Source organism: Mobula hypostoma, chromosome 4 (assembly GCF_963921235.1).
Source record: "Mobula hypostoma chromosome 4, sMobHyp1.1, whole genome shotgun sequence".
Lineage (NCBI taxonomy): Eukaryota > Metazoa > Chordata > Chondrichthyes > Myliobatiformes > Myliobatidae > Mobula > Mobula hypostoma.
In genome coordinates, this window is record NC_086100.1 from 39,616,095 (window position 1) to 39,637,042 (window position 20,948).

At 40.6% G+C, this 20,948-nt stretch overlaps 1 protein-coding gene across 1 annotated transcript in view; it reads right to left on the minus strand.

Annotated features, from left to right (window-relative positions):
- Positions 1-13,404: 13,404 nt before the first annotated feature.
- The window catches only part of mccc1 (methylcrotonyl-CoA carboxylase subunit), an 80,394-nt gene continuing 72,850 nt past the window's right edge, over positions 13,405-20,948 (minus strand). Inside the window, exons 18-19 of the mRNA XM_063045668.1 lie at positions 18,882-18,953; positions 13,405-15,070 (exon numbers count right to left, since the gene is read on the minus strand). Of these exons, the coding sequence (XP_062901738.1) occupies positions 14,954-15,070; positions 18,882-18,953 (189 nt within the window). The 3' untranslated portion in view covers positions 13,405-14,953. The remainder of the gene's footprint in view (positions 15,071-18,881; positions 18,954-20,948) is intronic.

Sequence of the window (20,948 nt, forward strand, 5' to 3'; positions counted from 1 at the left end):
AATTCTGCAGATGCTGGAAATTCAAGCAACATACATCAAAGTTGCTGGTGAACGCAGTTGTTATTTATTCTGACAAGAACGTAAAAACTCTGTACTGTCAGAATTTCACTTTTGAAGGCCTCCCACTTACCAAGTACATCTTTGCCAGAAAACAGCCACACTTGCCAAATCCTTTCTGATACCACCAAAATGTTCTCCTATTTAGAATCTCAACTCGTGGACCAGATCCACCCTTTTCCATAATTACGCTGAAACAAATGCCATTATGATCACTGGATGCAAAGAGATCCCCTACACAAGCTTCTGCCACCTGCCCTGTCTCATTCCGATAGGAGATATTGCACTCTCTCTAAATGGGAAACTGATCAAGAAAACTTTCCTGAACACATCTGACAAATTCTTTCCCACCCAGCCCTTTTACATCATGGGACTGCCAGTTAATATGTGGAAAGTTAAAATCACTTACTAACAGAATCTCATGTTTCTTGCAATAGTCTGCAATCTTTCTACAAATTTAAATCCTGTGGACTGTTGGGTGATTTATAATATAATTCTATTGATATGGTTATACCTTTCTTACTCCTCAGTTCCACCCATAAAGCCTCACCCTCTAATCACAAGCTCTCTAGTCTGTCCTGTTGTAACATTTTCCCTGACTTGAAACACCACCCCTCCCCCTTTATTCTCTCCCTCTCTATCACATCTAAAACAATGAAACCCCAGAACATTGAGCTGCCAGTCCTGCTCCTCTTGCAACCAAGTCTAACTAACAGCTAAATATCGTAATTCTACCTTCTGATCCATTTCATAAGGTCATCCGCCTTTCCTACAATACTCCTTGCATTGAAATATGTCCAGCTTGGAACATCAGTTCCATGACGCTGAACCTTTTGACTCCTAACTTTGATGTAGGCTTAAGAACATCATTCTTCACAGCCACTCCACTATCTTTTCTGGCACTTTGGTTCCCATTCCCCTGGCAACTCTAGTTTAGCCCTCCCCCACCCCCGCTTTCTGTGCAGAACCAGCAAACCTTCCCGCTAGGATATTAATCCCCCCTCCATTTCAGGTGCAAACCGCCCCTTCTGTACAGGTCCCACCTTCACTGGAAGGGAGCCCAATGATCTAAAAGCCTGAAGCTCTCCCTCCTGCACCATCTCCTTATCAATGTGTTAACTGTGTTATCTTCCTATTTCTGGCCTCACTATCAAGAGGCACAGGTAGCAATCCTGAGATCATATAACCGAGCCCCGTCCTTTTATTTAGCACCTAACTCCCTGAACTCACTTGGCAGGACCTCGTCACCCCTCATACCCATGTCAATGGTACCAACATGGGCCATGACCTCTGGCTGCTCACCCTCTCACTTAAGAATGCTGTTTATTCAATCTGAGATATCCCAGACCCTGGCACCCATACCATCTGAGAGCCTCATTCTCGTCCACAGAACCTCCTTTCTGTTTCCCTAATCCATGCATCCCCTATCACTACAGTTTGCCCCTTCTTCCCCCTCAGTGCCAGAGACTTGACCAATTGTGCTTTCCTCTGTTAGGTTATTCTGTTCCAAACAGTATCCAAAGCGGTATACCTTTTGTTAAGGGGAACAGCCACTGGGGTACTCAGCTCTGGCTGCCCTACCCCATTTCCCCTCCTGATGATTCCTGCAGTAAAGCATAATATATGTGATACCTTCCCCTTTACCAATACAAATTATTATTTTCCATCTTCCTCCATCCCTCCGTCTACTAATTTTGATGGATATTCTGCGCAACCTCAACAATTCCTTGCCAGATGTCAGGTTAATCTTTCAGAACTGTTTGTTCTTCTTTGCCTTATTATTAAATTACCCTTTATTAAACATGCAGGCCCAATCCAAGAGAATGTCATGAGGATTAATAATAATAAAGGTTGATCAATAGGATATCACATAGAGCACCACAGCACATTACAGGCCCTTCAGCATAACTAGGCCGTGATGTCCTGATAGTCTGCCTAGTCCCATCGACCTGCATCTAGACCATACTCCTCCCATCCATGTACTTAACCAAACTTCTCTTAAATATTACAATCGATCCTACATCCACCACTTCTGCTGGCAGCTCCTTCCATATTCACACTACCCTTGGAGTGAAGAAATTCCCCCTCAGTTTCCCCTGAAATATTTCACGCTTTACCTTACCCTCGCATTGTAATCTCACCCAACCTCACTGGGAAAAGCCTGCTTGCCTTTACCCTATCTTAACCCCTCATAATTTTGTATACGTCTTCAAATATACCCTCATTTCCTTGTGCTGCAAGGGATGAAATCTGATCCATACAATCTTTCCCTATAGCTGAAGTCCTCAAGTCCTGACAACATCCTTGTAAATTTTTTCCGTACGCTTTCAATCTTATTGTTCTTGTACATTACTGACCAAGACTTTACCAGTTCACCAAATTAGGTCTCACCAATCACTTATACAACTTGAACTTAACATCCCCACTCCTGGACTCAGTACTCTGAAGGCCAACGTGCCCAACGCTCTTTTTATGACCCTGTCTACCTGCTCTACTTTTAAGGAATCTTGAAATTGGATCTGTATTCCTAGGTCCATTTGTTCTACCACACACCTCAACACCCTTCCATTCATGGTGTGATCTTTACATTGTGTATTTGTGTCACACATCTTTACACAAGCAGTTTAACCACACTGACTTCAAAGAAAACTCCTCATGCTTATTCAGAATCACAATCAGGCTTAATATCACTGGCATATATCATGACATCTGTTAACTTTACAGCAGCAGTACAATGAAACACATGATACATATAGAGAAATAAAACAGAATTACTGTAAGTATATATAATATGTCTGTTAAGTAGTTAAGTTAAAGCAAGTAGTTAAAAAGACAGAAATAAAAAAGTAGTGAGGTAGAGTTCATAGGTTAAATGTCCATTTAGAGATAGGATGGTGAAGGGGAAGAAGTTGTTCCTAAATCACTGAGTGCGTGCCTTCAGGCTTCCGTACCTCCTTATCGTAGGATTCTGTTTTCTGACCAACTCAATTTGACAATGTGGCGCAAATCAAGGAGCAGACTTCTCTAACTGCTTGACTTGTGATAAGAATGCTCCACAATGCTAATGAATGCCTTAAAATGGAACTTGAGACTGACAACCTCACATTGATTCTTAAATACTTGAGACATGCATCAACAAAAACTACTATAAAAAAACTCCAAATGTCCCCATGCTATTTATAGAGCACTGACTCAATCAGCAAATTATGCAGTGATTACAAAGCTTGAAGTGAACCGTTACTGAACATCAAAGAAATGCATTGCATTAGGACCTGTGGAGAAAACTAAAAATGCTCAAGAACCTGTCTGACACTGGATAGAAAAACGCTTCCATAAGTGTCTGAGACAGAACCATAGAACCATAGAACATTACAGCACAGAAACAGGCCTTTTGGCCCTTCTTGGCTGTGCTGCACCATTTTTCTGCCTAGTCCCACTGACCTGTATCTGGACCATATCCCTCCATACACCTCTCATCCATGTACCTGTCCAAGTTTTTCTTAAATGTTAAAAAAGAACCCGCATTTACCACCTCGTCTGGCAGCTCATTCCACACTCCCACCACTCTCTGTGTGAAGAAGCCCCCCCAATGTTCCCTTTAAACTTTTCCCCCCCTCACCCTTAACCCATGTCCTCTGGGTTTTTTTCTCCCCTTGCCTCAGTGGAAAAAACCTGCTTGCATTCACTCTATCTATACCCATCATAATTTTATATACCACTATCAAATCTCCCCTCATTCTTCTACGCTCCAGGGAATAAAGTCCTAACCTATTTATCCTTTCTCTGTAACTCAGTTTCTCAAGTCCCGGCAACATCCTTGTAAACCTTCCCTGCACTCTTTCAACCTTATTTATATCCTTCCTGTAATTTGGTGATCAAAACTGCACACAATACTCCAAACTTGGCCTCGCCAATGCTTTATACAACCTCACCATAACATTCCAACTCTTATACTCAATACTTTGATTTATAAAGGCCATTATAAAGATTTGGTTAAAAAAGAAAAAGAGCTTTCTGCTGACTTCTTTCAAGTGCTAAGGCTTACCGTAGCATTTCAGATGACTGTATAACCACAAAAGTGCTTAAGCTCTTTAGTTTACTTTAAGTATCCAGTAAGGCAATTCGGATAGAAATGACTCTATAACAGAGTTTGGCACCATTTGTTTCTCTACAACTACATTTGCTATATCAATGAACAGGATTGAGGAGGTGGCTAGCCAACAGTCAGCAGAGAACCAATGGAATTGGTGGTACTACCTGCATCAGTGTGTTCCGGGCTTTTGAACTTGTGCACTGGACTATACAATAGGGATCAGACACAGGTGCATATGGCATCCCACTCCATTACTGGGCTCAATAATACTTTTAGAATGCTGGAGGGGAGGGGAAGGGCTTGCTTTCTGTCACCTACAGCTGAGTTGTCCTAGTATATCCCAGGCAGCAATGCTGGCAACTCCGTGAGGGACATGAAGCCAACAACTCTTAGTGCATCCACAAAGTGTGAGCTGGGTTGACTATTGTCTGGTTCATCACTTTTAGGATATAAACATCAGTTCAGCCCAAGCATTACTAGTTAGCATACCACTCTGACCACTGATCCTCACAAGTCAAGTTCTTTCAAAAAATGTTTTGAGTTTGAAATGTTGAAATTTAGACACATATTCAATGCCCCCCTTATAGCAGAACTTGAAGATGTCTCCTGGAGATGGCATGGCAGCAGAGTTCAAATTGCTGAGGTTGCAAAATGTTTTCTGAAATGATATCAAAAATGGCATTGGATGTTCCTCAGAGTGAGTAGATGTAGGTGACTTTACTTTGACCACAGAAATTAAAGTGTTTTGGTCACAGGAATATAAAACATTTAGAGCAGCTAGAGTGAGTGCCTTCTTTGTGTGCACCTGCCCAATTTTTTTCCCCACAGCTGCAAATGGAGGCATTGCAAGTCACAGATTAGTGAACTGAGGCAAAAAGCAAAATGACTGTGACAATGGGTTAGTAGTCACTTGTAACTGAGAGCCATAGACCAAAAATAAGCAAATAAATACAAAACTGAAGAAACCACTAAAGGCCTATCATTTCCCCCAAATCATTAAACTGTTATAGTTAATATAAAGAAGTATATTGCATCACTTAGAAAAGTAAGAGATAGAAATTTCCAAATCCTAGAAAGCAACTAGTGTTGTGCTTCTCCCAGCCCCCAGTTACATCATTACACCAAAATCAATTCTGCAAACATATTGTTGCAAAAGTATATATAGAAACAAATCTATCCAATTCAGATCCTGAATATGACATCCAGGCAAAAAAAAAGTGAAAGATGTCAAAAAAGGTGAAATAATTCCATTTAAGTGAGTAAAGCACAATAAAAGACAATTTTGAAACAGAGTAAGGTAGCAAATGTGCAATCACCCTGGTTGTTCATATTAGAAATTTTCTGCAGGTGCAGATTCAAAAGATAAAAGAGTCCGATGAAAGCTCTTTGACCTGAATGCTCTTTTCATAGATGTTGCCTGACCTGCTGAGTGTTTCCAGCATTTTCCAGCACTAGCAGTTTTTGATTTTCAAAAGGAGAAACGACAGCCTCGACTACTTGTGGATTCTCAAATCAATCTTCTTGTTTAGACGCTGTCTAAATTGTGACGTTGATTGTACAATTGCCACATTGGTCTTAGCAAGCTTTGCTTCTCACAAATGAAATTTTGCAGAACTTTAATTCTCATTTGCATTGAAAGAATCCATCTTACAACCAAGTTAAAATATTCCATGAATATTTATCGGAATATATTTTGTTCGATATCACCTAGTTGTTGAATACACAACAACAGCAAAAGGTTCTCTGCTAATTTAAAACTATCAGGTTCAGTAATAAAAATAATGAAACAATGAGCAGTGCCAGTTTTCATCTTCAGAGCAGTAGCCATGTACTGTATAGACATAGCCTAGGCTGTGCTGTGTAATTTGACCTTGTACATGGATTAAGAAGAGGAAATAACAGGTGTGTTTCGGGGATGGGAGAAATAAAGTACGATAAAAGCCATGTTTTCTTTTCTAAATAGTTGAACTGAAATACATGCAGGGAGCATGCTTATGGTTGCTGCATTAGAATCAGACATAATCAGCGTATTTTACATAAGATCAGCCACATCTGGCAGCAACTTCATCAAGACTCTCAGATTGTGGGCAGGCTGTGGAGAATAGATTTTGAAAGAGTGGAAGAAGAAAGAATCAATGGAAAATAAAAACTAACAAATCCAAGCACAGTAATGAAAAAAATGAAGCGATGACAAAAGGTGTGGTCTTTGAATGCTTCATAAGAGCAAAATCCTAGAAGACCCATTCCTTTTTTTTTAACATTTACTCCCACCTATTAACTCGTGCAGCACTTTAGACAATATGCATTTGTACATCTTAGTTTAATAAATGTCTGAAAAATTAATAAACATTGGTGACAACATTTGCCATTCATTTAAATATGTAGTATTAATTTTATCTAACAAGAATTTCTAAATTAAGATTCTGGAATGTGGTCATTGTGAAAAGAAGGTGATTTGCTGTGAAATTAGATAGACAGATGCTTTATTGATTTCAAAGGAAATTACAGTATCACAGTAGTACTACAAGTGCACAGATCTAAATATGCAAAGGAAAGTAGAAAGAATAAAAATTAGTTACCACAAACAGTCTATCAGGAGGCTATAGGTTGAATCATGAAAGAGCCTAATGGCTCAGGGGTAAGAACAACATCATTCAGCGCTCTTTGGAGCAGCGCACTTGTCTTAGTCCATTACTAAAAGTGCTCTTCTGTTCAGCCAAGGTGGCTTGCAGAGGGTGAGAAACAGAATTGCCAGGATTTTCCAGAACGTCTTTGTTCTACCACAGCCTCCAGTGTGACCAGTTTGACATCTATAACAGAGCCAAGCTTTCTAATCAGTTTATTGGGCCTATTGGCATCTCCAGTGTTGCTGGCACTGCCCCAGCACCAGACCACATAGAAGCTTGTACTGGCAACAACAGACTGGTAGAACATGTGAAGGAGATGCCTGCGTACTCCAAAGGACCTCAGTCTCCTCAGAAGGTAGAGGAAGCTCTGGCCCTTCTTGTACACAGCCTCACTGTTGGTGCTCCACTCAAGTCTGTCATCCAGGTGCGCCCCCAGGTACTTGTAGGTCTTCACCACACCCACGTCCTCACTATCAAGAGTAACAGGGAGAAATACAGGCTTAGTCTTCTGAAAGACTAAATTAGAGAGACAATCGGATGCACAGCAGTTGTGGCAGGGTATGTGTGCTATTACCTCCTACTTGGTGAAACACCAGCAAAACAGACATTGATGCTTCACTTCTCGATAAGCACAATGCGCCTCATGCACACATTGAAAGGGAGGATAGCACTACATTTGTGTAAATCCCCACAGCATTTGGTGACCCTGTGATCTCCGTCTCAGAGGCCAATGCCAGAACATCCTTCAGGAGGGTGAATTCTCCTGGTCCCGATGGTGTACCTGGCCAGGCACTGAAAACCTATGCTGACCAACTAGCGAGAAGGTTTCAAGGACATATTCAACATCTCATTGGTGCGGTCTGAGGTTCCACCTGTTGCAAAAGAAGAGCGATCATATTGGTGCTGAAGAACAGCAGGTGAGCTGCCTCAACAACTGTCAGCAGTGGCACATCGGTAGACGAGAATTAACTCCTGCCTGAGCAAGGACCTGGGTGCACTACAATTCACCTACTACCACAACAGGTCTACAGGGGATGCAATCTCACAGGTTGTCCACTCTGCAAGGACCTGCTCTGGGACTTCTGTTCTTTGTGTTCTTTATAAAATGACTTGGATGAGGGCGTGGAAGGGTGGGTTAGTAAGTCTGCAGATGACACAAAGGTTGGTTATGTTGTGGATTGGGTGGAAGGTTGTTGAGGGTTAAACCGGCATATTGACAGGATGCAGAGCTGGGCTGAGAAATAGCGGATGGAGTTCAACCTTGAAAAGTATGAAGTGATTCACTTTGAAAGGCCGAATTTAAAGGCAGATTACAGAGTTAGTGACAGAATTATTAACAGTGTAGAGGAATAGAGGGTTTTGGGGGTCCACATCATTAAATTCCTCAATGGTGCTGCGCAAGTTGATAGACCATAAGATATAGGAGCAGAATTAGGCCATTTGGCCCATCTAGTCTGCTGCATCATTTCATCATGGCTGATCCATTTTCCCTCTCAGCCCCAGTCTCCTGCCTTCTCCCCATAACCCTTCATGCCCTGAATAATCAAGAACTTATCAATCTCTGCTATAAATATATCCAATTATTTGGCCTCCACAGCTGCCTGTGGCAACTAATTCCACAGATTCACCACTTTCTGGCTAAAGAAATTCCTGCCCATCTGTTCTAAATAGACACCCCTGTACTCTGAGGCTGTGTCCTCTGGTCCTAGACTCCTCCACCATAGGAAACATTCTCTCCACATCCACTCTACTGAAGCCTTTCGACATTCGATAGGTTTCAATGAGATTCCCCTCCCCCCACACTCATTCTTCCGAATTCCAGTGAGTACAGACTCAGAGCAATTAATCAGTCCTCATATGGTAACCCTTTCATTCTTGGAACCTCCTCTGCACCCTCTCCAATGTCAGCACATCCTTTCTTAGATAAGTGGCCCAAAACTCCTCACAATATCCCAAGTGAGGCCTTATCAGTGCCTTATAAAGCCTCAGCATTACATCCTTGTTTTTATATTCTAGTCCTCTCAAAATGCATGCTAACATTGCATTTGCCTTCCTCACCACCAACTCAACCTGTACATTAACTCTCAGGGAATCCTGCATGAGGACTCCCAAGTCCCCTTGCACCTCAGATTTTTGAATTTTCTCTCCATTTAGAAAATACCTCTATGCTTTTATTTCTTCTACCATACACCTCCTGACACTGTAATTCATCTATTGCTTCTTTGCCCATTCTTCTAAACTGTTTTAAGTCCTTCTGCAGCCTCTCTGCTTCATCAATAGTAGCTGTCCTTCCACCTATCTTCGTGTCATTCACAAACATAGCCACAAAGCCATCAACTTCATCATCTAAATCATTGATACATAACATAAAAAGAAGGGGTCTGAACACCAGTCCCTGTGGAATGCCACTACTTAATGGCAGCCAACCAGAAAAGGCTCCCTTATTTCCTACTCTTTGCCTCCTGCCAACCAGCCAATGCTCTACCCATGCTAGCATCTTTCCTGTAATTCCATGGGCTCTTAATTTGTCAAAGGCCTTCTGAAAATTCAAGTACACAATATCCACTGATTCTCTTTTGTCTATCCTACACTTTATTTCCTCAAAGAATTTTAACATATATGTCAGGCAAGATTTTCCCTTAAGGAAACCATGCTGACTTCAGCCTATTTTATCATATGCCTCCAAGTACCTCCATCCTTAATAGTCGACTCAACTTCTTCCCAACCACTGTGGTTAGACTAACTGACCTATAACTTCCTTTCTTCTGCCTCTCTCCCTTCTTGAAGACTAGAATGATATTTGCAATTTTGTAGTCCTTTGGAACCATGCTAGAATCTATTGATTCTTGAAAGATCATTACTAATGCCTCCACAATCTCTTCAGCTACCACTGTCAGAACCCAGGGGTGTAGTCCATCTTGCCCAGGTGATTTATCTACCTTCAGACTTTTAAGTTTCCCAAGCACCTTCTCCCTAGTAATGGGAACTTCACTCATGTCTGCTCCCATGACACTCTCAAACTTCTGTTATATTGCCAGTGTTGTCAGACTGACGCAAAATGCTTATTCAATTCATCCGCCATTTCCTTGTCTCCCATTACTACTTCTCCAGCATCATTTTCCAGTGGTTCAATATCCACTCTTGACTCTCGTTTATCCTTTATATGTCTGAAGAAACTTTCAGTATCCTCTTTAATGCCATTGGCTGGCTTAGCTTCATATTTCATCTTTTCCCTTCTTGTGGCTTTGTTAATTGCATTCTGCTGGCTTTTAAAAGGTTCCCAGTCCTCTAATTTCCCACTAATTTTTGTGCTATTATATGCTCTCTTCTTTACTTTTATGTTGGCTTTGACTTCCCTTGTCAGCCGCAGTTACATCATCCTGCCTTTAGAATACTTATTTTTCTTTGGGATCTATCTATGCTGTGTCTTCCAAATTGCTCCCCGATCTCCAGCCATTGCAGCTCTGCCATCATCCCTGCTAATGTCCCATTCCAATCAACTTTGGCCAGCTACTCGCTCATGCCTCTGTAATTCTCTTTAGTCCACTGTAATACTGATACATCTGACCTTAGCTTAACCATCTCAAATTGTAGGGTCAGTTCTATTATATTATGATTACTGTTCCCTAAGGGTTTCTTTACCTTAAACTCTCTAATCAATTCTGGTCATTGCACAACACCCTATCCAGAATAGCCTATACCATAGTAGGCTCAACCACAAGCTGCTCTAAAAAGCCATCTTTTAGGCATTTTACAAATTACCCTATCTTGGGATCCAGCATCAAGCTGATTTTCCCAATTTACCTGCATTTTGAAATCACCCCATGACTATCGTATCATTGCCCTTTTGACAAGCCTTTTCATCTATCGTTGTAATTTGGAGCCCACATGCTGGCAATTGTTTGAAGGCCTGTATATAACCCACATCAGGTTCTTTTGACCATTGCAGTTTCTTGGCTCTACCCCACAAGGATTCTACACCTTCCAGTCACTTTTCTAAGGATTTGAATTTTCTTTACCAGAAGGGCCATCCCAAAACTCTCTGCCTACCTCCCTGTCCTTTCAATACAATCTGTATCCATCATTGGGTGTTGATCTCCCAACTATAATCTTCCCCCAGCCACGACTTGGTGATACTCATAAAGTCATACCTGCCACTTTTTAACTGTGCTACATGTTCATCTACCGTATTTCCTGTACCGCATGCATTTCACGATAATACCTTCAGTCCTGTATTTATCACCCTTTTTGATTTTGGCCCCCCTTTAAGAGTCATAGAAAAGTACCGCACAGAAACAAGCCATTTAGCCCATCTAACCTAAGCCAAAACCCTTTAAAGTTAACAAATTTTACGACACATGGTGATAATAAACCTGATTCTGATTCTAAACTGCTTACCCCCATTGACCTACACCGAGACCATAGCCCTCCATATCCCTACCATCCATGTACCTATCCAAACTTCTCTTCAACATTGAAATTGAGCTTGCACGCATCACTTGTGCTGGCAGCTCATTCTATACTCTTTACATTGCAACTCTTCTCACTGACTGCAATTTTGCCCTATCATTAGCCTCTCCTTGCTAGCAGTTTCACTACACAGTGCTTCTGTTTGTAAACTAACAGTCCCATCCTCTGCCCTACCTCTCCAGTTCCCATCCCCCTGCCAAATTAGTTTAACCCCCCTGAACAGTTCTAGCAAAGCTACTTGGAAGGATAGTAGTCCTCCCAAGTTCAAATGTAACCCATCCCTTTTGTATAGGTCATATCTTCCCCAGAAGAGGCCCCAATGGTCCAGAAATCGGAACCTCTGCCCCCTGCACCAGTTCCTCAACCACACATCATCTGCCAAGTGCTCCTATTCTTATCCTCACTGGGCAGCAAACCAGAGATGACTATCCTGGAGGTCCTGCTTTCCAGCTTTCTACCTAGCTGCATAAAATCTCTCTTCAGGACCACCTCGCCTTTCCAACCTATGTCATTGGTGCCAATATGTACCACAGCTTCTAGGCTGCTCACCATCTCCCTTTAGAGTGCCGTGGACCCAATCCAAGACATCCCTGACCCTGGCACCTGGGAGGCAACATACCATTTGGGTGCCTCTATCGCTTCCACAGATTCTCATCTCCATTCCTCTGACTATGGAATCTCTTACCACTACTGCAGTCCTCGTCACCTCTCGTTTTCCGAGCCACCGCGCCAGACTCAGTGCCATCGACCCAGTCACTGCAGCTCCCCCCCCACCATAGATCGTCCCCCTCAACGGTATCCAAAACGATATACTTATTATTGAGGGGAATGGCTACCAGGTACTCTTTACTGGCTGCCCATTTCCCTTCCTACTTCTGACAGTCACCCAGTTACCTGCCTCCTCCTCCTCCTGCTGCTGCTGTTCCTGCCTCATTTTTATTCGCCCTTGCTAATGAATCCCATTCACTGACAGGCCACCATTCAAACTGCTGTGAAATGCTACCTTTTCAATCTTCAATCGTGGACCTGTGTGAAGTTGTCTCTTCTTCGCATGCTCCCATTCACTGATTAGCTGCTGTTCAAACTCTGAAAACTGCCCATGAAGCGCTGCTTTTTAAAAAATCTTCGTTCACAGACCTGTGTGAAGCCGCCTCTTCTTCTCATGTTCCCGTTGACTGTCTGGCCACAGATTGAACTTGATAGGGTGGTTAAGGTGTGTTGGCCTTCATTAGTTGAGGGATTGCATTCTGGAGGTAATGTTGCAGCCCTATAAAACGCTGGTTCAACCACACTACAAGTATTGTGTTCAGTTCCAGTTGCATCATTATAGGAAGGATGTGGAAGCTTTAGAGAGGGTGCAGAGAAGATTTACCTGGATACTGCCTGGATTGGAGGATATGTAATAGGCTGAGTTAGCTGGGGCTTTTTGGAGCAAAGAATGAGAGGTGACTTAATAGAATTACTAACCCACCCCACCACATCTCCTTTAACATCTCCTGCCAGTCACTTTATGTAAGACACTCCTGTACCTAGCGCCACCTTATGTATGTATAATCAACCCATGTATATAGCTATCTTATGTATTTATATTTATTGTGTTCCTTATCCTGTTGGGTTTTTTTTATGCTGCATTGTATCCAGAGTAACAATTATTGGATTTACAGTTGTGCACTGGAAATGACATGAAACAACCTTGAATCTTGAAGAGGTGTACAAAAAGTTAAAAGGCACAGATCAAGTGGACAGTCAGAGACTTTTTCCCCAGTGCAGAAATGGCTAAGATATGAAGACATATTTTTAAGGTGATTGGAGAAAAATAAAGGGGGAAAGTTAGAGGCAAGTGATTTTTTTTTACACACAGAGAGTGATGGTTGTATGGAACACACTGCCAGGGGTGATGGTTGAGGTAGATACATTAAGGATAGATAAGAGTCTCTTAGATAGGCACATGGATGATAAAAAAAAATTGAAGGAACGTGGGAGGGAAGGGTTAAAAGGTTGGCACAACATCAAGTCTGAAGAGCTTGCACTGTGCTCTAATATCTTTATGCTCTATGAATAAATTTCACGTTAAATAGCTCATTTTGCATTTGCTTCTATTCCCAACTTACACAAAAGTAGCTTCATCAATTACTTAGAGTCAAGATCAATGAGGAAAAAATGAGTTTATTTTCAATATAATTTGTAAACATGCAGAATAGCAAAACCTGATTCATTAATGTTTGCAGGACTGTGGATTTGATTGTGGACTTCGAGAGGGGCAAGTCAGGAGCACACTAGGGTGGCACGGTTGTATAGTGGACAATGTAACGCTATTACAACATTGGCAAACCAGGTTCAATTCCACCCCTGCCTATAAGGAATTTGTGACCATGTGAGTTTAGTCCAGGTTCTCTGCTTTCCTCCCAAATTCCAAAGATGCACAAGTTAGTAGGTTCACAAACACGAGAAAATCTGTAGATGCTGGAAATCCAGAGCAACACATACAAAATGCTGGAGGATCTCAGCAGGCCAGGCGGAAAAGAGTCGACGTTTCAGGCCATCACCCTTTTCCGAAGATGCCACCTGCTCTGCTGAGCTCCTCCAGCATTTTGTATGTGTTGCTCTGAAGTGAGGAGGTTAATTGGTCACGTGGGTGGCAGGGGCTCATTTAGCCAGAAGGGTCATGCCATATCTCAAAATAAAAATATTAAAAAATAAATCTACACCTATTCCTGTTATTGAATAAAGCACATGCTATAAATTAATATTTTTCTATGACTAGTTAGGCTTATTTTTTAAGCTGTTGCTTTCACCTCTTTAATTGTTGACTGCATTGGAAATCACTAACTTGACCTCTGACCCATCCAAGCAGCCAAAGAACTTCCCTGCATTCCTTGATGAATGCTCCATCGGATTCTCTCTACATTATGGATCTGAGTAGCCTAGAGGAAATGAGCAGCATTCCATTTAACATCCAATTATCAATATAGGATGTGCTAATGGCATAAAATATCACTATTGTAAGTGGTCCAATTAATTTCTAAGAGCATGCAAACTCTTTAATGATAACTTGACTCTCTGGGGCATTTTTTTCTGTCTTTAGCACTTTGTGCTGAACCAATGGAATAAAAATCAAAGGGTTTTTATAATGGTCAGATGCTCCGATCATAGTGTATTAAACATATGCAGTAAAGATAAAAATCATCCAATTACCTCAAGATAAAGTGGAGTACAAGTAGTAACATTGAGAAAAGAAGTTTTTGTACATATTTCCAAAGTTAAAGATTTAAGATTAAATTTAGCATGGTGACATTTACATCTATACAAAAAATTACTAACAATTAGAAATCCTGTAGTGTGACAAGCCAATTAACATTATATATAATGGCTAATATAAATACGTTTACTGTCAGAAGTTAAAGGTAGTCATCAGATCAAAATATAACACTATTTTCCCAGGTATTCAAGATTCAGTTGATCAAGTATTTTTATTATCAAAATTCATTGTCTAATTACCATGCAACTAACAAATGCTACCTACTGTTGCACTCTGGGTATTATTGTAGATTGTTTTGACTATAGCTTATAAATTTTGCTTATTGCACATGTTCCAAATAACACATGGAATAAAACAAACTACAAACATTCTCCAGGCATAGGAAACAGAAGGTATTTGTAAAACACAGTTTTTGCAGCATATTAACCAAAAGAAACCGAGTTGAATTCATTGTGAGGCAACTTCTTCCATAAATTTTACCAGTGGGGCATGTCGGTTAGCTTGAGAGCCTTCTTTGTACAGGATTTTCTCAATTACCCCGGCCTTTGGTGCTTTTATTGTATGCTGCAAAAATAAAACAAAACAATTCGTTATCGCCATTCTCTGAAATTTGCAGAGTAAAAATGTCTTTCATCCTGTCTATGTTCATCCACCCAGGTACATTACATTTTTAACTGTATTCCAGATGTTTGTTTCCACTACTCTATTCACAATACATCACATCTAACTGACGAGATGTTGGCGTCAATCCTCAATGAGCTACTCATTAGGCTGTGCTTGTGCCTTCTCATCCACTGCTGTAATCAGGCCCTAACTGTATTGTAGCTTTACTATTTCCATTAAATTTACTATCCTTTATACCAGCAAACACTTTAAATACCAATACATTTCACACTTGTTCACTAGTGTTGTCATATAATTTATCATTCTATTTGCCTCAATTGCTGCTTTGTAGTCAGGAAGACTGCAGTAGTAAATATCAATCTCAATTTAATCCATACCCATTTCAACACAAATATGTATGTCACTTTTTTTCTTTTTAAATGCAGCCACTTTCATTTTTCTCTACTGCTTCTATAAACACAAACATGTTAAAATGCTTATTTTGTAAATTATGCTTTCCCCAATGTTAAAAAAACAGTAATGTGGCAAGACAGATGAATGACTACAACTTAGACACAGCATATCATACTTTAGAAATATCCAGATTATGTTTGCTATCATGACCATAAAACTTTTTTGTTGTTATTCTTTCATTGATTTTTCTTAGGAAAGTTTTGCAAAAACAGTAAACTAAGGGAGTGATTTGGAGAATTTATAAAACTGATTATCATAATGTAACCAGACATTGTTAACTCAAGATGTTTCAATTAACTCATGATTAAACTTTGTACATGTTGACTTAAACATCCAATTCCTTCATGACACCTCTAAAGATCTGGCTTATGTTACTGGGTTTCTCCCAAGGAAGAAAAAGTATTCAAAGAGTAAATAGATAGCATCTATTTCTGTAGGTTGTAGAGACTGTTGGGCAGTTTAAGAGTTGCAGACACATCTTTCAGCAGTGAATGGAGGAAACATAGAGGGTTGCAGACATTAAACTCCAGAACTGTGGTTGATGGAGAATAATTTGTTAATCTGATATCTGAGATTTGGAAATTATGTTATCTAAAGCATTAAACAAATATGTACAGAATAAGTTCACCAATCAATCAATATCTTAATTATTGATAGTACAGACCTGAGGGGACAAATGGCCTACTGCAATTCTTATGCTCCTAACCCCAGACATAGTCTGGACGTAAACCCTCCATCTCAGTATGCAAGATAATATTTGCTTGCAATGTAATCAATTATAGAATTATATGACGTAAATATTTCCTTCAGTAACAATTAAGGAATTAACATTCCAAAGTCTGAATATAATGAAATACTACTGAGGAAATAGGTACTGTTTGAGAACTCAGAACCTCCCCTTGGATCTGGATCCTTGGCTTCCTATTCAACAAACTAGGAAGAAGGTTGATGAGGGAAAGGCAGCGGACATTGTCAACATTGACTTTAGCAAGGCCTTTGAGAAAGCTCCAGATGGAAGGCGGGTCCAGAAGGATAGGTTACTTGGCATTTAGGATGAAGTCATCAACTGGATTCATAGTTGACTTAGCAGGATAAGCTTGAAAATGGTAGAGGATTGTTGTCTCTCTAACTTAGCTGATAATGTGATAAACTGAATCAGCAAATTTGAGTATGACACCATAGTGACGAAGGCTATCAAAGCATGCAAAGTGATCTGGACCAGCTGGGAAAGTGGGTTGAAAAATGGCAGATGAAATTTAATGCAGGCAAGCGTGAGGTTTTTCATTCTGGCAGGACAAACCAGGGTAAGACTTACAGTGAATGGTAAGGCACTGAGGTGTCCAGTGGAACAAAGGGATCGGGAATACAGACCCATAATTCTTTAAAGTGGCATCACAGGTAGATAGAGTTGTAAAGAGAATGTTTGGCACATTGGCTTTCATAAATCAGGGCATTAAGTTGGTTATTATGCTGAAGTTGTATAAAATGTTGGTGAGGCCAAATTTGAAGCATTGTATATAGTTCTGGTCACACACCTACAGGAAAGATATCAATAAGCTTGACAGTGTGTAGAGAAAATGTAATCAGTAAGTACAGGCAGCAACATCTCCATCATGATTATCCTCAACACTAGTCCCTTACTTTATCCCCTATATACTCATGACTGTGTGGCAAGATTCTGCTCTAACTCCATCTATGAGTTCACAGATGTCACAGCCGTAGTGAACCAGATCTCAAACAATGATAAGCCAGACAAGATAACTTTACACTCAATGTCAAAACAAAAGAGCTGGTCATTGACTTTAGGAAACAGGGCAGAGTATATTTCAATGATGCTTAGATAGAAATTGTTGAGAGTTTCAAGTTCCTAGGTGTAAATATCTCCAATAGCTTGTTCTGATCCAACCATGGCCAAGAAAACACATCAGCACCTCGACTTTCACAAAAAGCTGAAGAAATATGGCAGGTCATTGATGAGCTTCATCAATTTTTACGGATGCACCTTAGAAAGTATCCTTCATGGATGCTTCACAGCTTGGTATAGCAACTGCTCTGCCCAGGACCAGAAGAAATTGCAAAGATGTGGTCACAGCCCAGTCAATGGCAAAATCCAGCCTCCCCTCTAATGACCACATCCACACTTCCAGTTGCCCCAGGTCGGTAACCAACATAATCCAGGAACCCTCCCACTTGCATCATTCTCTTTTCTCTCCCCTGCCATGTGGCAGAAGATACAAAAATTTGAAAACCTGTATCTCTAGGCTTCAGGACGACTTCCATCCCACTGTTATAAGAACACTTGAATAGACCTCTTGTACAGTATCTCTTGTGTGGTGGTGAGTATATTGCCGGTTTGCATCGTGCCTGATTGGAAACCCCAAAGCCCTTGAACAGAAAACCCTATAAAAAGTAGTAGACACGGCCCAGGCCATCATGGGTAATGCCCTCCCCACTATTAAGCATACCCTCACAGAGATCTGTCGCTGAAAAGCAGCATCCACTATCAAAGATCCACACTACCCACCCATGCTCTATTCTTGCTGCTGCCATCAGTAAGATAGTACAGGAGCCTCAGGACCATCTCCACCAGGTTCAAGAACAGTTATTAATGCTCAATCATCAGGTTCTTAAACCAGTGGGGATAACTTCACTCTCCCCATCACTGAACTGTTCCCATAATGAATGGACTCACTTTCATCTCACGTTCTCAATACTTATTGCATATTTATTATTATTATTTCTTATGTAGGTGCACAGTTTGTTGTTTTTCTCACATTGTTTGTTTATCTGTTCTGCTGGGTGTGGTCTTCCATTGATTCTGTTATATTTCTTGGATTTACTGTATATGCCCGCAAGAAAATGAATCTCAGGGTTGTATATGGTGACATATACATGTACTTTAAGAATAAATTCACTTTTAACCTTGAAGTTTGTATAATAAAGTTGAACTCTCAATCTGTCATGGCTCTTGCACTTCATTTGTCTACTCAATGCACCTTTGTTTGGAATGATAGTCATAGTCATACTTTACTGACCCCAGGGAAATTGGTTTTCGTTACAACAGTTGCACCATAAATAATTAAATAGTAATAAAACCATAAATAATTAAGTAGTAATATGTAAAATATGCCAGGAAATAAGTCCAGGACCAGCCTATTGGCTCAGGGTGTCTGACCCTTCAAGGGAGGAGTTGTAAAGTTTGATGATTTAGAGGAACAGCATGCAAAACAAAGCTTTTAACTGTGTCTCAGTACATGTGACAATAATAAACGGATACGAAGATGGCAGGATTCCTCACCTCCATTTTCATGGCTATCATTACCATTAACGGATCTCCAGCTTGCACGTGGTCACCCTCTTTAACAAACACCTGAAAAGCACGAACAGCAATTTAGCCAGAAGTGTCTGTGTCCACAGCGCAGAATGCAACTGGAGTACCAGTTTCAAATGTGTTATTTGTTCTTCCACTCAATATATCCACAGCTGTTATATTGCATTCCAAAAGTCTTAATCTTTCAGATGTCTCTTATCAAAGCATGAAACCTTACTAGGACCATAATATGTGACGTGATCTAATCTAAGACATTGTGAGTACTCAGCCAGAAATGCCATTGTCTTATGCAGAGTGATAAAGATCCCCTTCTGTACATTTCTCTATGAAGTTGCAGGATCTGATACATTGTGCCAGTCTGTTATTACCTTTCAGTTAAAATGAAACCCAACACCACCCCTTCCCCATTCCCTGAGGGAATTAAAGGTTCAAAGGTTCATTTATTATCAAAGCATATGTCTCTATAAAACTCCGAAATTTGTATTCTCCAGGTAGCCACGAAACAAAGAAAGAATGTAAGACCATAAGACACAGGAGCAGAATTAGGCCATTCAGCCCATCAAGTCTGCTCCACCACTTAAAAAACATGGAAGTCATTCAGCAAGAAACATTAAACACACCCCGCCACACTGTTTAAAAAAGAAAGGCACCCCGATCGTCAAACCCCTGAAACAAACCTCCCCCCGCATAAAACTAAACAGGAACATCGACCACCGGAAAATCCCTCCTCCGCACAAAACTAACAGAATACCAACCCCAAACGCCCTCCCCTCGCACAACAAAACTGAATTAATCACAGTTTGCAAAGTGTGGATGGTAGAACCTGAAGAAAATCCAACACAATGGTAATCTTTCTTCATAATATATATATTTTTTTACAGGTTGGAGTGAACACGTTTCACTATAGCACTCATTACAATAGGACGAATCTGAAAGTACACAGTAACAGTCAACAAACATGGTAATTACTCTTTCATATCTATTAACAATTATAATCTGTTGAGGTGAATGTCAGGAATCAGCCTGTCATTTAATCTCAATTGGAAACAACAACCAATACATGTACAAAATCAACAAGCTAATTCACTCACTAACAACTACTATTTGCATACAACCTTTCCCTTTATGCTATGTTGCTAGGCATTTTATAGGATAGGTGGTGAATAAATAGGACCAAAAACTACTGGACTGTTGCAAAAGCTGATTATTTCCCAATAATTTCCTCCTGAGAAGTAAGGCTGCAAATTTCATGACCTTTGCATGACTAATTTGGAGAATTAGGCATCCGTTAGTCTCATGAGACCATGGATTTGTGCCTTGGAAGGTTTCCAGGGCGCAGGCCTGGGCAAGGTTGGATGGAAGACCAGCAGTTGCCCATGCTGCAAGTCTCCCCTCTCCACGCCACCGATGTTATCCAAGGGAAGGGCATTAGGACCCAAGCAGCTTGGCACCAGTGTTGTTACAGAGCAATGTGTGGTAAAGTGCCTTGCTCAAGGGCACCAGTGTTGTTACAGAGCAATGTGTGGTTAAGTGCCTTGCTCAAGGACACATACGCTGCCTCAGCCAAGGCTCGGACTTGAGACCTACAAATCACTAGACAAATGCCTTAACCACTTGGCCACGCCAACACAAGGTAGAGAATTAATCAAAGGAAATATCACAAGAAATTGTGGTAAAATTAGTTCAAGTTATGGCACAGGAATAGAATTATCAGAAGTTTCTATGGAAGGGCAACCAATCCAACCTTTCCCAACAGCCCTGCATTTCTAAAGTTCACATAACTGAAAGTGAGTTTAAACCCACTTTCGGCAAATGCTGGGAATGCTAAAAAGACTCAATAGCTAACTTCACTTATGGACCTTGGACACAATTTGTCACCTTGACCAAAATTAAAAATGTCTAGTATTTTTATCAAATTCTTTTATAAACACAGAGTTCTGCCCATGTGATTCCAATGACTGCATTTTATTTGATTCCAGTATAAGCAACTAATCACAAATTAATTTGTAGTTTATTAAGTCTAGCTACTTCAAC